The sequence below is a fragment of the Condylostylus longicornis genome, unplaced genomic scaffold (genome assembly GCF_029603195.1).
Source record: "Condylostylus longicornis isolate FDR11 unplaced genomic scaffold, ASM2960319v2 ptg000013l, whole genome shotgun sequence".
NCBI classification, from domain to species: domain Eukaryota; kingdom Metazoa; phylum Arthropoda; class Insecta; order Diptera; family Dolichopodidae; genus Condylostylus; species Condylostylus longicornis.
The window spans coordinates 5164570-5182225 of record NW_026577982.1 but is presented as its reverse complement, the minus strand read 5'-3'; the positions used below and the strand labels follow the sequence as shown (position 1 = coordinate 5182225).

Sequence of the window (17656 nt, the reverse complement as noted above, 5' to 3'; positions counted from 1 at the left end):
TCTGCTCAAAACTATAGATAGGCAAAATTTATTTATTCCACCTTTTTTATAAGAAAAACTAACTTTTAAAATATATTACCAAAAAAAAAAAATTTTTTTTTTACCCAAACACAATCCCATTAACTCATTTACGTGTTCATTCCTTCTATATGGTCATTTCCATATGGATTAGCTGTTGCAATACCCAAATTTTCTGAAAAAAAACTTATTCACTAATGCTGTTCTACATTCTTAACACTTTCTCAGAAGAAAAAAATTCAGCAAAAATTTCGCATTTGCATATTAAAACAAATTAGATCAGCAGTTTTCAAACTTCGTTATTGGGCATGGAAATATTCAACAACTTTGTAATTGGGCATGAAATTAGTATTTTAGAATTGTAATCATGGGCAATGGTAAATAAGGTAATAGGACTTCTTTCGGCACAGAATTAAAGATAGGGTTATCCTGTAATGTGACAATAGCTTCATATTTTACCCACAATATTCTAAGGGTGAATCACCTGCATATACATAGTGAAATAAGCAGTTGAACAGCATTTAACCTCAAATTCAGCAACTTGTCATCATCAACAGCCAACCCTACATCGTCATTTTGACTTAGATAGTCAGCTTTTAAAAACATATTATTGACAAAGCCTTTAAAAACTATTAAAATAAGCTGACATATTTGATTTACATTTCAGTAGCCGTCGAATTTTTCACTCCAGTGCCAATATTTTACTGAAACTTCTTAAAAGTAATAAAAAATATTTGGAAACGCTGTTGAACAATATGTAAAATATTTCTGTTATTGCCTTATTTTAATTTTTTTTTCTTTGTTTTACAGTTAACCAGTCCATAAAGTTTATTAGTTAATACGTGTAGATCTCAATTTATGGGTTATCTACGTGACTCTACATAAAAATTAAATTGAATTTCATTTTTACTTTTTAGTTGCTTTTACTGTTTCTGAGAATAATTTATATTTTTATTTTTAAAGAAATTTATTTTAAATTTTATTACTACAGCTTCATCTTATGAGATTTGTCCAATATATATGTTTGTAGATATCTAATACTTAGTGACGTCTGTATTTCTAGATACACGTACATTCATAATTTTCAAGTTTCTTCAAGGAAAGTAAATTGAATAACTACTAATAAATTAAGATTTTTATATTTTCACTTTCAAATTTTTCACCTTGATTTTAATCCTTTCTTAAAAATTCAAAGATAAGAGAATACAGGTAGCTAGCAATAAATTTTGGAATTAGAATTGTATTAATAAAAATAAAGTTGAGGAATACGTTTTCCGGTGCTTAAAAAAAAATTGTTTGCACTTTTAAAATTTCTTGCAAGTAAATGTGCGATTTTTAAGTAAAGAGTATAACCCAAGCAAATTGCAAGAATATATACAGCAAATTTATAGAGACGTTGAGCTACAGCCACGTCGTTTAAACAATTCGATTAGGAAGTTCATCAAATCTGTTAACATGGAACTAGAAAGTTTTTTAGCTGGATATTTTTAGGCCATTTCAAAAATCTCTTACAAGTAAATCAACATTAGATTCTAATTATTAAAAAGAAATCATAAGAAAAGAATACTTACATACCTAATTCATAATAATTTTAAAATAAATACAATGCTTATTTAATCTTTCAATAAGCTATTAAACTGATCGTGATGGCATGATACTTGAATTATTGACCAATTATACTTGAATAAAATTTAATTAAAATTACAATTATTTAAGCTTTTTTTTTAAATTCTTTCTTGCATTGTGCAATTTCCTCGTGCATAATGCACATACATCCAAACACCGTATTTCTTGCAGCACTAAAATTCCAATTATTTCTATAATCATGATATCAATTCTATTTTAGTATCTTCTAAAGAACTTCAAATGTCTTAAAACAAATGCTCCATTGCAAGTAAATAATATTGACGTTTGACGTCGTATCGAATTTCAGAATTATGTCAAAGAATTTATATATTCATTATTTTTTATCATATTGTACAATTTTTATATCTAATGACTATTAGTAATTATAGCTTTAAGGTAGATTAGAAATAAAATTGCAATATAATATACAATATTAATTATAGTTATACATGTAAGAAGGCTTGTAAAAGCTTTTGCATGATTTATATTACAGATAATGGCTTGCAAGGACAATGTCAATGATGAAAATTATTTACATAATAAGCGCTACATGTGCTGATTAAAGTTATCTAAATTGTTATAATATAAATAGGGTGACACCCACAGCTTCATCCACCTACTATAACCGTCTCATACAGGTTTTTTATAACCCCAGGTCAGATATCACTACATAATTTTTAAAATTACGTTAATATTTTTCATCTCAGAACATAATATAGCCTTCATTTATTTGTACACAAGTCTTAATTTTTCGAAACAAAATAAAACTATATTAATAAAATTAATATTATTAATAAATTCCTCAAATTAAACTTAAACTTTTATATACTGTGTGTTTTATACTGATTTATGTGTATATATACCTATAGCTAATTTCTTACATAACTTCTATATTATTTATGTTCTAAAAAAAAAACGTGTGCTTGTTCTAATTTCATATTTTTAACCCTTATCCGCTCTACAATTTTATGTTTATTGAAAAATATTTATTTAAATATTTCAACCAATTTTTTTTTTTAGTGACAATATTATTTTATTTATTTAAATTAGTTACAATAAATTCAAAGAATTTCAACCAAATAAACATTCATAATACATAAAATATGTGATAATATTATATTTCACATTCCATCATTTAAACGGTACATAAAGCGAGTATAACATTATTGTAAGTATATAAAAAAAAAGATAATTTTCATAATGTATTAAGAGGTCAAATTGAAATGAAATAAAAAAAAAAAACAAGAAGAAATATTATTATTATTAATAATTTTATAATAGTGATAAATTATAGTGATAGCAGGCAACAGTGTATATTGTAACCATCAACATGAATAGAACAACAATTTTCAATTTAAAAAGAAAAAATGTGAAAAACAAGAATCAAAGCGGAGCACACAGAAAAAGAAGCGACAAAAATTATTTTTTTATTTGTTTTTATATCTTTTTCACAGTTATAATAATAATAATAATGTTTACACATTATTACTGAAACACATTTATTATTGAGACTTATACATGCATATAATTATGTATATTATGTGTGTTGAACTTAATCAGCAACCGACACTTTTTTGTTTTTTTACCCTATATACCAGTTTCAACAAAAAAAGAAACAGAAAAACGAATAGATATCAATTTAAAGTTTTCGCAATACCAATTTTTTGTCTTTTTTTAAATTTATAATAATATGTAAGTACATATGTATGTATATGTACATACATATGTAGCTATTTATTTAAAAAATAAAAACAAAAAAAAGTAATTTTCTCAATCTACTTTTACTAGCGCAAGAGTAAGTGGCAGCTTAAATAAAGTAAAATGTACAATTTATTTTATATTATGTAACACTGTTTCATTTTGAGTATGCATATACATATATACATACATATGTACATGTAAAGAGAACTAGAAAAATATTTCAATATAAAAGTATTATAAATTTATATTTATAATTGTACACACACAGGAACATACATAAACATAAGAGTTCGACCTCCCCTAGAATATAATATTTCGTTTCCTTTTTAGTTTACATTTGATTGTTCGATTGCATTGTTGCAAAAATTAAAAATAAGCAACAAAAAAGCAAAATAATTTACAAACTTCAACATAAATATTACAATTTTGTATACATACATACAACATTATAATCATAAATAGTAAAACGTAAACATCTACATATATATTTTTAACACAACCTACCTACCATCTTGTATATGTAATACTAAAAAATACACAAAATAAAATTATCATTAAAATTTAACATTATTATCATAATAACAAACAAACGACAACACCACAATCATTACAATCAATAATTTTACATTTATTATTGTGTTATAATAGTAGTGTACCGTGTTACTGTTACGGCTTATACATAAAAATGTTATTAAATCAGAATATTAAAATAATAATAATAACAATAATAAGTTATTTAAAAATTCTATTATTATCACAACAATTGTCATATTATTCAATTGAAGCACATGTGATCAATAATAAAAGTAATAATTTTAATAACAATAACAATTATAACAGTAATATTAATAATAATAATGATGGTAACATTACTTTGGATAATAATAAAATTAATTACAATAATAATTCAAACAGCAATATAAAAAATAAATTTGAAAATAAAAAAAATTTAAAATATCCAATTGAAGATTTACAAAAATATCGTGAATCACTTGGTAAACAAATTTTATCAATTGCTGATTTAACAGCTGATCCATGTAATGATTTTTATGAATATGCATGTGGTAATTGGGAAAAATATCATAATATCGAAGATGATATTAATAAACCAAGTGCTAATTTTTATATTGGTTTAAAAGATGATCTATTAGAACGTTTAAATTATATATTAACAAGTAATGAATTAAAAGAAAATTATTTGAAAAATTCAAATGAAAAATTAAAAAAAAGATTATTAAAAGCAAGAAATTATTATAAAATATGTATGAAAGAGAATATATTTGAAATGAAACCAATAACAGAATATATAGAATTTGTTAAAAATGGTATTGGATTTCCGGCAATCGATAAAAATTGGTCAAAAGATAAATTTGATTTAAGTCAATCAACTGGTTATTGTAATTTAATAAATAGTAATTGTTTATTTAAAATAAAAATTGCTGAAGTACATCCATATTGTCCATGTTTAATACCATTGGAAACATTTGGTTTAAATTCTGATATAAAATTAAATGATTTCGAAATGGAATATTCAATAAAAATTGAAATAGATAAAGAGATAATGAAATATTTTTTAAAATTATATGGTGTTAGTGAAATGAAATCAATTAAAATTATAGGTAATAATTACAATCTATAAATAATTCTTAAAATTTGTAAATAATTTTGAATAGATGTAAGTTATAGGTCCCAGTTATTAAGGCTGTTAATTTGTTTAACCCTTGTATACGACTATCAATTCAATCATATCATTGACAAAAAACAAATCATTATTATTTATCTTATGTAATAATTATCCAAAAATGCTACATAATTATAAATAGTTTAAAATATTGTCATTTTCGTCTATATATTTAATTTATATAATTTAATTTCAAATTTAAAAATTTAAAAATTTATGAAAATTGGCGTAAATTCAATTAAATTTTGTTTATTAACAGACAATTATTAGATTGAATATTGTTAATTACTATAGATTATTGCTTTATCTCATTAGTTTTATATTGTTATACAAAACTCTAATTTATTCCATTTTTGTATAATTTTTGAATACTTAAAATTTTATTCTACTTAATGTAGCTAATTATATTCTAAATTCTAATTAAGTAAATGAAAATGTTTAATAATTATATGGTAGCAAATTCATTAATTATATTAATAAAGTTAATTAAAATAAACAAATTTTTGGCTAAAATTAATAAAATTCAATTAAGACTTTATTTGTTTTTAAGATCACAATTCAAAATAATTAAAATTAATTATTTTAATTCTCATCTCTTTTTAATTACAGATGATATTATGAAATTTGGTTATAAATTTCTAAATTATAGCGCACAAGGAAATGATTCTGATATTGAAATTAATTATTTATATGAAATTAAAAATATAAAAGATGATATTTTCGATTGGCGTAAATATTATGAAATTGTATTGCAAACAAAAAAATTAGATAATCATTTTATTATTTTATTTAAAAATCAAGAATTTTTTCAAAATTTCACATCAAACCTATTCGATTTAAATGATTATGAAGCAATTGCAAATTATTTATCATTAAATGTTTTATATCAATTGCATATTGAACAGAGATGGATAAGTACAAAGAAATCATTTTGTTTATCAAAAACAAAAATTGATCTATCATTTTTAATTGCTGACATCTATCGTAATAAATATGAACAATATAAAGAATATAATGAATTAATTAATATTTATAAAACATTACAAGAAGCTCAAACCGAAATTATTTTATTATCAGATTTATATACGGTTGAATCAAAAATTAATGCAATAAAAAAAATACAAAATCGTATTGTTCATATGGGCTATTTAAATGATCCAATATTATCGGAATTAATTGAAATAATTGAAAATTTTAATTTTACAAATAATTATTATGCAAATAATTTAAAAAGTTTTCTATTACGTAATAAATTAAAATATTATCATTCGATAAGTCATGCAAATTATACAATTAATCCATTAATTGTATTAAATCCAATTATAATAAATGCATCATATAATCGTTTTAAAAATACAATACAATTGAATGCAGTCAGTTTAAGACCACCATTATATGATGAAAAATATCCAAAATCAATAATATATGGTGCAATTGGACAAATGATGGCACATGAAATGTCCCACACATTTGATACAGATTCAATAAAATTAAGTGAAACAGCATCAATAAATTTATTAGGACAATGGACTGAAAATGATATAGAAATTTATGAAAATCGTACTAAATGTTTTATAGAACAATATAATAAAAAATATTTTCCAGAAATTAATATTAAAATTAATGGTAGTAAAACATTATGTGAAAATATTGCTGATAGTGGTGGATTACAATTAGCATATAAAGCATATAAGAATATTGTAAATTCAATGACATATAATCAATTGATGCAAGAAATTTTACCAAATACTGATTGGAATCATTTACAAACATTTTTTATAGCACATGCTCAAAAATATTGTTCAACATATTATCGTAAACAATATCTATTTGAATCTGAATCATCATATGCATTTATGAAATTACGTGTTAATGTACCATTAGAGAATTTACCTGAATTTTCGAAAGTATTCAATTGTCCGATTGGAAGTAAAATGAATCCAATAGAAAAATGTAGTATTTTTTGAAAAATTTATTAAATTTCGTATATATATATATTATAATTTCTATTGTGAATAATTATTATTTGTTATTTTGAATTTTTCTTGTAAATTTATTAGTAAAATTTTATTTGAATGTTGATTTTATAAAATAAAAGATATTATTAAAATGTTTTGCAGTTACATAAAAAATTTGTGTTCTTAAATATTTATTTCAATAAATTTATTTTGTAAAGTTTCCTTTATGAATCCCATGTAAATATTAGGTTTGAAATATAGTTCGAAAATGCTTGTTTAATAATGTAAAGCTATTGTAACTTGTGACAGCTTCACTTCAATTTTAAATAATTTGAAACACTTTATAGACCTACGAGTATAAAATTTGGTTACCTTACCTATAAAAATTATTTTCATTTAATTACAAGAATTTGTTGAAATTATTTTTAAATTTGTCTTTTATTTTAAAATTTTTCATATTTTAAATAATTAATGATAAGCTCATTTAAGGCTTTTAATCACTCTATCGAACACTAGATTTTAATATACAATTTAATTAAATTCTAGATTTTTTTGCAATTTTCCAATAACTTCCTGATTATAAAAATCTAATTCAACAAACTCAGCTTATATGCTCTACAGTCATAATTTAAAAACAACTGATCTCTTAAGATGAATAAGGTTTTCTTAGTAATTCCGTTTTCGTATTATTGCAATGATTATTTACCCACAATCAACAGGATTTTTATTTTTTTATAGAGCTATCAACAATCAAAAGTAAATGAAAAGTCTCGGTAAAAGCGCTATGTTTTCTCTTATATTTTTGTTAAATAAATTTTTGAATTGTGATTAAAGATTGTCTGTATTTCATATGAAAATTTAATTGTAGTTGACAAAGTTCCCATATTGATTCGAAAAAGAAAAAAAATTTTGATGAGCTATACTTAATAGCAACACTTAAACTTTCTTTAATAAAATCATTTTAATTCAAATAAAAAGACTTGAGAAATTTATAATTAGTTCGACATTCTTCTTGTAATAGAACGAAATTTCCATATTTTCCGAAATTTTGTCAAATAAATTTGTTTTCCGTATTCGCATAGAAGTTTAAATTTTTTGTAAATCAAAGTCAACAATATTTTCTATGTAGACCTAAGAATAATATTGGAAATTTATTATTATTACATACTTTCAGTTTTCCCCAAAAGTAATCTGAATTTAAAGATTTTCACTATATGATGGCAACCTTAAATTTGTACTAAATCACAAAGAGATAACAAATTGCAAAATGATAACATTTAAATAAAAATAATCAAAAAAAAAAAAATTATAAGTTTTGTCTAACAAATTGAATGTTCAACTTTTTTGATGAATGTTTCATAAATTGGAAAATGAGCATATCTTATCAGTAAAAACAAGCGTGTAAAGCAATGTGTTGCGGTTTTTGTTTTTGTTTTCTTTATTTTGCAAAAAAAAAAACCTTTGATAATTTGTGACGATTAATAAAAAATAAATAAAAATACATGATTTTTGTTTGAAATGAGCCGAAAATTTTTTAGAAATTGCGTTATTCAAAAAATTGACTAAACAATCATAAAAAAAAATTCTTATCAGTTTATTTTAGCACATTGACATAAGAATTTAGCAAACTAATTCAAAATGCAAAAATATTTTACATAATTTTCATTTTAATGAAAAACGTCTGGCAGTCTATCGATATTTAGTAATAATGACGAAATTGCGTATTACTCGTATTGTGAATGTCAAAATTAATGGAAATGTTAATTGTGACAATTTAAAATTTCTGTGTAGCTCATTGTAGCGCTGTATGGGAAAATTTCGTTCAACTTGTTAATCTCTATTGAAATATTCAAATCTGTGGCAATTTTTCAAAGAAAGGTAACACCTTTTTTGACACATGTTAGTTAATATTAATAATGAAAATTGAGTACTATCAAAAGTACATAGTGTCAAAACCAACATGAGTTCTATAAACACTCATGACTCAAGAAGAATAATAAGAAACTGCAGCAATGGAAATATGGATTTTTTAACAAATTTCCAAAAAGATGACAAAGAGATTCGCTGAAGTTATTTTTTCAGGAAATCTTCTACAGAAAACCCTTAAATATTATAATGATATCGATTTTAAAAATCGAAGTAGGAAATTCTACTTATACCATTAAAGTAACTATAATATAATAATTATTATTGACATTCAAAATTTAAAATCAATCATTTGAAAGTTATTATTTTTATATACGTATGAATATAAATGTGATTTAGTAATTTTTAAACATTCAATTCAAACAGACATGTTTTTATAGAACATTTTGTGATTGTGATATTTTAATTTTATTCTAAATAGTTTTATAATTAAAAATGTCATTTAATTATAATGTTAATTTTACATTAATACTAATTATAACAATTATTTTAATTGGAATTTTTAAATTTTCAAATGGTTATGTGCCACCAAAAAGTTATTATATTAATGAAGATTTAATTGATGATGTTTCGGATTGCCCAAATTTAACAGAATATGATGGTGGATATTATTGTATGGGGAATGGTGGAGGTGAATATATTTTTCTATTTATTCATACAAATTTTAATTGATGTTTTACTTAAAAATAAATATTTATTGCTTTTACAGTTATAGAAATTATTGCACCGAAGAAATATTCTGCTTTCGAGAATTCTGCTGTTATTAGAAATTTTAATTATTTATTATTAATTTTAATATTTTATAATACAATAAATCAATTCATACAATAAAATAAGTTTTATTAATTTTTTATTATAATTTTATTATAATAGTATTATTTAATAAATTATATAATATTTTAATCGTAAATAAAATATTTGTTAAGTAAATGTTAAAAAAAATTTTTTTGTATTTTTTTTATTGTAACAAATTGGTTTTGCAAGTATTCCTGACATCCAAAATGCGATATTAATGTTGTACTGCATTGTATTTGTGATCAACATTAAATAGAATAAAAAATTTATAGAATGTAGCAAGATTCAAATTGCTTAAGATAGGTTTTAACTATGCAGTAAGAAAGCAAACTGCGGAGTGAAAAAATCGAGGCTAGAATGCAGTTGTTTTTAAAGTTTTACTACGGTTACGTTAATTTGCAGTATAACAAAATATTTTATAAAATTGAACATTTTTCTATTGGATTCATTTTAGTATTTTTCTTACAATTAAAAACATTTGAGAATTCATTAAAATTTTGTAAAGCGGCATTAACCCTTACAATACCAATTGGATATTTTGACATTTCATATTCGAAAATATTTTGTAAATTTAATGTTGTACAAAATTTTTGTGCATATGCAATAAAATATAATTGATATGCTGTTAAATTTAAATATTGTGATAATAAATTTCTATCATGAATAATTTTATATTTTTCATATGATTTTTTAAATGCATAATATGATATTTTAACACCAATACTATCAGCGATACTTTCATGTATTGTCCGATAATTAATTTTTGTATTAAAATTAAATTCAGGAAATTTTAAATTTTCATAATATTCCATTAAACATTGAATATTTTTCCAATATAATTGTATATTACGATTACTTAAAATTCGATTATAAATTTTTCGTATTTCGAAATTAATACCGAATGTATCGAATGCATGTGACATTTCATGTCCAATAATATTACCAATACCACCATAATTAATAAATAATGGATAATATTGATTATAAAGATCACAATTTAAAATAGCTGAATAAATATAAATTGAATTTTTATAAAAATCATATTCAGCATTTATTTCCATTATATTTAATTCATTTGAATTTTGAAATGTTCGATTATTTAATTGTTGTATAATATAAGGATAAAAATAAATTTCAGTTAATTTTTTTATTAAATTAATATTATTTATATAATAATTATTTTGTATATTAATAGATTTTTGTATATCTAAATAATATTTATAATTAAATTCTGTAATATTACTTAAAAATAATTTCATTGAATTTGTTTTATATAAAAAATTATCACGTGTTATATTATCCATCCAATTTGATAATTTTATCATTGATATTAAAGAGTCCTTTAAATTTAACCAAATTTTTTGTATATTCGAATTTAAATTTAAATTAATATATTCCTTATAATATAAATCACCAATAACAAAACTATAATCTTGTATTAATTTCAGAATACAATATCGTTTATAGTGTTTCGGTGGAAATCTGTGTTCTGTGTGTAATCTGTCAAGTAATTTTAATGCAAAATAATATTTTATAACAATTGTCTCTGTTGTATCCAGCAAATATTTTAAATTATTTAAATAAATTATTATTTTAGGCTTATGATTGATTGTTTTCGAAAATAGTGAAGAATCATTAAAATTAATTCCAGTTAAGATTTGCAAGTATTTCGAGAAATTATAATAGCATGTTGGTAATTTATCATGTTCGAAATTATTAATTTTATATTCTAATTCCAATATTTTCGAAAATTTCCCTAAAAAATCCATAATTTTCTCAATTAATTCATTCGTTGTATCGATTCCATAATTATTCAAATAAAATTTCATTAAATCTTTATTAATTAAATACAAACGATCATTATCTTTTCCAATAAAATTTTTCGATTTCAAAGAAAATTTTCCAATTCCAATATGTGCTGATTTTTCAATTATAATATTAAAAGGATAATAGTTTGTAATTTTAATTTCAAAAAATATTCCTTTTCCTGAAAAATATTTATCAACTTCTGCTATAATTTTAATATAATCAAATTTATTTGAATTATTATTTGTGCTCTTAAGTTCAATAATATTCTGTAAAAGATTAAGATATTCAGATGAATTTTTATGAATGAAAATATCACTTGTAATACAAGCATTATAATATTTTTGAATGTTTATTAAATTTTCTGGTATTTTTTGATATTTTTTCTTCATTATTTTATTAATCCTTTTAATAAGTTCATTTTCAATTGTATAAAATGTATTGACAACTGGATATTCATTTGTTATCGGATATTTTTGATTTTCTAAATAATTTTCCCAATTTCCACATGCATATTCATAAAAATTATCACAAGGATCAGTTTTATTATCCATAATGGCTAGAATTTTTTTACTTAATCTATTTTGTATTTTTATTAATTTAATTTGATCATCATTGAATTTTATAATATTTGAAGAATTGATATAGGTTGGCAATATTAAGAATAATATTATAATAATTTTCATTGTTATTCTATTTTTAATTGATGAACTTTTCACAATTCGCTTTTCTAGATTTGGTTTTGCAAAGACGCGTGTATGAAGATCTATTCATAATATTTATGAATAAATTGCGTAACACAATAATATGTTGTCAATAGAATGGTTATCAAATAACTAAATTATTAAGATTAACCATAGTTTTATTATAGTAAGATGAAAAGAAACGAGAATTGGATCTAGTTAAAGCATTTTTTTTAATGGTATACAACACGATATCAGTTCCATCTTGCGTACCTTCTACTCATAGAAGAGAATATTCTTTTGATTAAATTTTCTATTCCGGGTATTTTCTCTCTTGATGTCGTTGCCATTCTTTGTTATTGTGAATGATTTTATTTTACCATATTCAAAATGCAAATTATTGCATTATAGACCTTAATAAAATGATTTGATGATTATATTTTCTATATGAAAATTATTATTATTCTTGTAAAGTATTTTATTACATGCGTAAATTAAATTTGATTTATTTGAGAATATTCAACTGCGTTTCGTTTTTATTATTTAATATTTAATTTCAATTAATCGTTCTAAATTTTTCTTTATTGCTTAAACAATATGGTAACCTAGTTTAATTTTTTTTTTTTAGAATTTAGAAGTCTGAATTTTGCAGACGAAATAAATTTCAATAATGCATTTTTTTTTACAGAAATATTTATGTTAATGTTTATAAGTCTATGGTTTTATTGCGAGTTTTTTGAATTAAATTACATTAAATTTGTTTTCACAATATTAATTTTTATTATTGCGTTTATTAGAATTTGAATTAATAATATTATATTGTTAAAGAAAAATTTGAGAATTCTGCGATTAATTAAACGATAAGATTAAAAATATCATTTATTTGAGCATCTTGCAAAGGTTAAGTCTTTCAAAACCAAAAATCTTTAAGCCAAACATATTATCATTAGTTACTTAATAGTGGTTAAATATTCAATTTTGCTCCTTAAATTCCAACTGTCACTCACTCTGTAAGTTTCGGAAACAGAAGAGCTCTATTAATTAACACAGATGTGTTACAGATCATAAAAAAAGGATACACTGAATTGCCAATATGAAAACGTCTCTAGTCTATGGTTGACAATCGAAAACGTGTTTGTAAATACGCTGTCAGGTGATTTAAATTACGACAATTTTATAATTTTAGTACTATTGTGTACCGAATCAAAGGTTAAAGAAAATTTGAATAAATTTGGAAAAAAATTAGCTACTTTCGATCGCTTGTTGTTCGATCGGTGATTGTTTTTAGTGAGTTTAAATCTACGACTACCATTTCTTCGTCTGACAGTCTTTCGAGATTTTAAGGTGAAACAAAAAAAATTCAAAATTATTTCTGATTTCTAAAGTGAATAGAAAATTTCTTCTGTAAAAAAAAAGAGCACTTTTTAATTTAAGTTTGTTTATATTTTCAAAATAGTACACATTTTTTAATTGGATTCATCTTCGATCCTTCTTTACATTTAAAATATTTCGAAAAATCTTCAAGATTTTGAAAAGCACCATTTACTCTAGCCATTGGTGTTGCATGATAAGAAAATCTATTATTAAATAAACTATAAAAATTAATTGTAGAACAATGTGTTTGTGCTTGTGCAACAAAATATAATTCATCAATAGTAAAATTTAAAATTGGCATTAAATTAAATTGATTATTTCCAGATACAGATTCATTTTTCAATTTTTCATAATGTCTCTTAAATGCATAATATGCAATACGAACACCAGCTGAATCAGCAAAATTTTCTTCTAATGTTCTATCAACATTTATAATAGCATTAGCTTCAGGATATTTAAAATGTTCATATTGTTCTTTAAGGCATCCCATATGTTTTTTATAAAAATTTTCTTTATTATTCTCAAAAAGTGTACAATTTTCAAGTAGAATATCACAAAGAATACCATTTGGATCGAAAGCATGAAATATTTCATGTCCAATTAATTGACCAATTCCACCATAATTAACAGCTAAAGGATATTTTTGATGATATAATCCTGGATTTAATAATATTGTTGATAAATAAACGGTATTTATAAATTGATCATTGATTGCAAAGAATACCATTGGATTCATTAAATCTCTGGGGACTGTAATATTTTTTGTTTGAATCAATTCTGATATATCCAATGATGATTTGATTTTTTTCAAATTAATATTATTTAAATAATAATTTGAAGTGATTTTAACATTTTTTTGAATATTTCTCAAATTTTCTATTATTGGAAAATCATAATTCCCCGGGAAAATTCTCATATCATTTAATTTTTTTAAGAAATTCTCTTTACTCAATTCATTTAACCAATTTACTGTTGATATTTTCTCATTTAATGTTATTTTTATTTCTGTTATAATTTCTGTTAAATATTTAACAGTTTCATTGTTAATATTCTGTTCTTTTATGTAAATTTCACCAATTATAAAATTCAAATCTTTTATTATTTTATTTAAACAAAATTTTGTTTTTAATTTTTTAGGAAATTCTAATTCATCATGAAGAACCGACAGTAATTTCAATGACAAAAAATTTGCAATAATTGATTTTTCCGTTGAATTTAGAATATTACCCAATTCATTTAAATACCAAAAATTTCCGAAATAAAGATTTGAAATGTTAAAATTTTTATCATCCGTATAATATTGGAAATAGTGGCTTAAATTAAAATTACAATTTTCTATTTCATAAATTTTAATTTCATCGTTTTCACTGAAATTGTAATAAAATTCATCTTGTTGTAAATTTTCCGAAATATTTACCAATTTTTCAAAAAATTCCATAATCGAATCTGTTATAATTTTTGTATTTTGAACATCATACATTTTCAAATATAATTCCATAATTTCAATATTTAATAAAAAATTTGTTGTATTTTTATATAAAAAATCTTCTAAATTAAATGGAATTCCTGTAAATCCAATTTGTGGTAAAAAATCTAAATAAAATTTCTTTGTGTCATCGAATGACATCTCATTGATTTCGATACGTTCCAAGTATATAAACACTTTATTAATTCCAAAAAATTTATCAACATTCGCTAACATTTTTATATAATCAAATTGAGTTTCATTCCATATTGGGTTTAGAGCAGGAAAATCACCATATTCACGAATTAAATCCAAATATTCTGGAACTTTTTTATATGAAAAAATATCAGTTGTTATACAGGCACTGTAATAATTTTTAATCTTTTGTAAATTATCAGAATTTTCAGTTGTTGTTGTCGTTGTTGTATTGCTAATCATTTTAAGAAATTTATTATGTAAATGATTTTTAATTGTATGATCAACAATATTTATACTATTCGAAAATGTAGTATAATTTATATAGGTTTCGAAATTACCACAGGCATATTCATAAAAATCCTCACATGGATCAACACTAGTGTCCATTATAGCTGACATTCGCTTCTCAAGTTCTTGTAGAACATTTGCTTCAGTGAGATTTTGTTCATTATTAAATACTTTTGGACTGGCGTTTGTCATTGAAATTAATTTCAATAAAATTATTGTGATAATTAATGTTATATAACAATTATAATTTTGACAAATTTTATGCTTTTTCATTTTTTTTCCCTCGCTCTTATTTTAATTTTATTATAATTTTTATTCGTTTTTCTTTCTCGTTTACTATTTAAGTATTATAGTATTATTTGACTGAATCTCTAAAAAAATTTCGTATAACATTAAGCTTTCCATAGAAGTAAAATTAAAGTACTATGTGTTTGTCTCGTGAAAAATATTGAATAAAATTTACATTCTGTTTCCATATTATTAAGTAGATAGTACTCAACGCAAGATTATAAAAAGTAATTTGCATAACAAAATTATTTTTATATATACTCTTCGAGTATTTTTTAGTAACAGAGAATCTTTAGGAGAATTTTAATTGAATTTCTCAATCCCCGCAATCATACTTTTCACAATCACACCCTGTTGACGGTCTTTCTCATCTGAAATATGATCCATCCAAATGTAGTTCTTTTGCTTTAAAGCCGTTGCGTTTTTATTTTATTTAATCAGCATCCCTAATAAAACCATTGCTATTTATATGCTAGAGTCAGAACTTTTATAATATGTAAGGATTTTTAAAACGCCTATATCACTCAAGTCATATCAGCCCACGTTCTCCTTACCGTAACCCTTACCACTTCATTTATTTTTACTGAGGTTTACTTCACCCCAACTCTGCCGTTTTTTTGCAATTCTTTTAGTCTTATTTGCATATCTGCGTATGACATTTAACCGACATCTTACTATTACATACCCGTCCTCCACACGCCTTATCAATAACTCAAACGTACAGAGCCCGTATGGTTTTTGGATTTTTATTTTTGTTTATATGTCAAAAGTACAAACTTTAAAAATATCATCAAAATTTCTTCGCGTCAAAATTCACTCATTAATATGTCACAGCACTGTGAATTTTTTTTAAATATCAAATAATTAAAAAGAAGTATTAAAGGTTATCAAATTATTTTCATAATTATAATTTATTAAATTTGTTCCATTACATCTTTTCTTCTTAAAGAGTCAATTGAGTGTATTTAATCAAATTTTATTCTACAGCATAACAGCGCTTTTAGTACACAACCAGAAAAAAGATTGGTCTTTACCTTCATCTGAACAGTCTGAATGCCAAAAACCGACTAGGGTCGCTAGCCTTACATTCGATAAGTCCGTAGCTCGCTAGAAGAAATGAGATTTAAATCCAAGGAATCTTTGACTTAAATTCACCAGCGCCGAACATGAGTATAAGAGATGCGTCATCGAAATAATATAACAAGCAGGTGTATTTTCAAAAATACAAATTATTATCACGATAAGAGAAAACATTCTAGTAACGATTTATGAAAAATTGTACACAGGTCAGTAAGGTAGAACCTCAGGAATCGTCACATCCCGCGCTAGCTCATCTGCCCAGCAATTTCTTGGATTCCACTGTGTTCTAGAACCACAATCAGGTTAATTTAAAACTGATCCGCCAATTCGTTGAGAAGCTACTTGGCAGTCTCGGTAAAATTGTAAAAATTAATAAAAATTAACACCATCTTAATGACTATTCACGACTGTTCTAATACAACGTTAATTTTATTTTTCAAAAATCCAAAGAAATCTTTAAATTTTCATATTCAATGAAGAATGTTCTAAATATGACACAAACCTCAATTTGCTCTACTTTTCTTTAAAATTATAAATTTTAAATTGTGTACAAAGACAGTTTTCATATTATTGTTGTACACGTACACTAAATACAAATTATTATGCCATCAAAGTTAAGATTATTTATTATTCATAAAGTTAACAAAATAATTGTTATGTAAATTTCTGCTGAGATCTTGATGAAATTCACTTAATCATATTCAGTAATACTAAAGCATAAATTTTGAAATGAAATATAAAAAATTCGTAACGCGATCACATTTGTCAT

General features: G+C 22.9%; 2 protein-coding genes across 7 annotated transcripts in view; one reads left to right on the top strand and one right to left on the bottom strand.

The window, feature by feature from the left end:
• LOC129605207 (tetraspanin-9) overlaps nucleotides 1-17656 on the bottom strand; it is a 115601-nt gene that overhangs the window by 30579 nt on the left and 67366 nt on the right. The gene's annotated exons all lie outside the window — the stretch shown is intronic.
• LOC129605209 (uncharacterized) lies at nucleotides 9277-9774 on the top strand. The gene is made up of 2 exons (XM_055514822.1): nucleotides 9277-9541; nucleotides 9620-9774. Exons 1-2 carry the CDS (start codon nucleotides 9346-9348, stop codon nucleotides 9739-9741), a joined length of 318 nt encoding a protein of 105 aa, XP_055370797.1. The 5' UTR covers nucleotides 9277-9345; the 3' UTR covers nucleotides 9742-9774.

What these genes read in the sequence shown, in the direction of transcription:
- LOC129605209 (XM_055514822.1), top strand. Translation starts at nt 9,346, where the DNA reads ATGTCATTTAATTATAATGTTAATTTTACATTAATACTAATTATAACA. An exon ending in TTGTATGGGGAATGGTGGAG is followed by an intron (nt 9,542 to 9,619) that starts GTGAATATATTT and finishes TTGCTTTTACAG; the next exon opens with TTATAGAAATTATTGCACCG.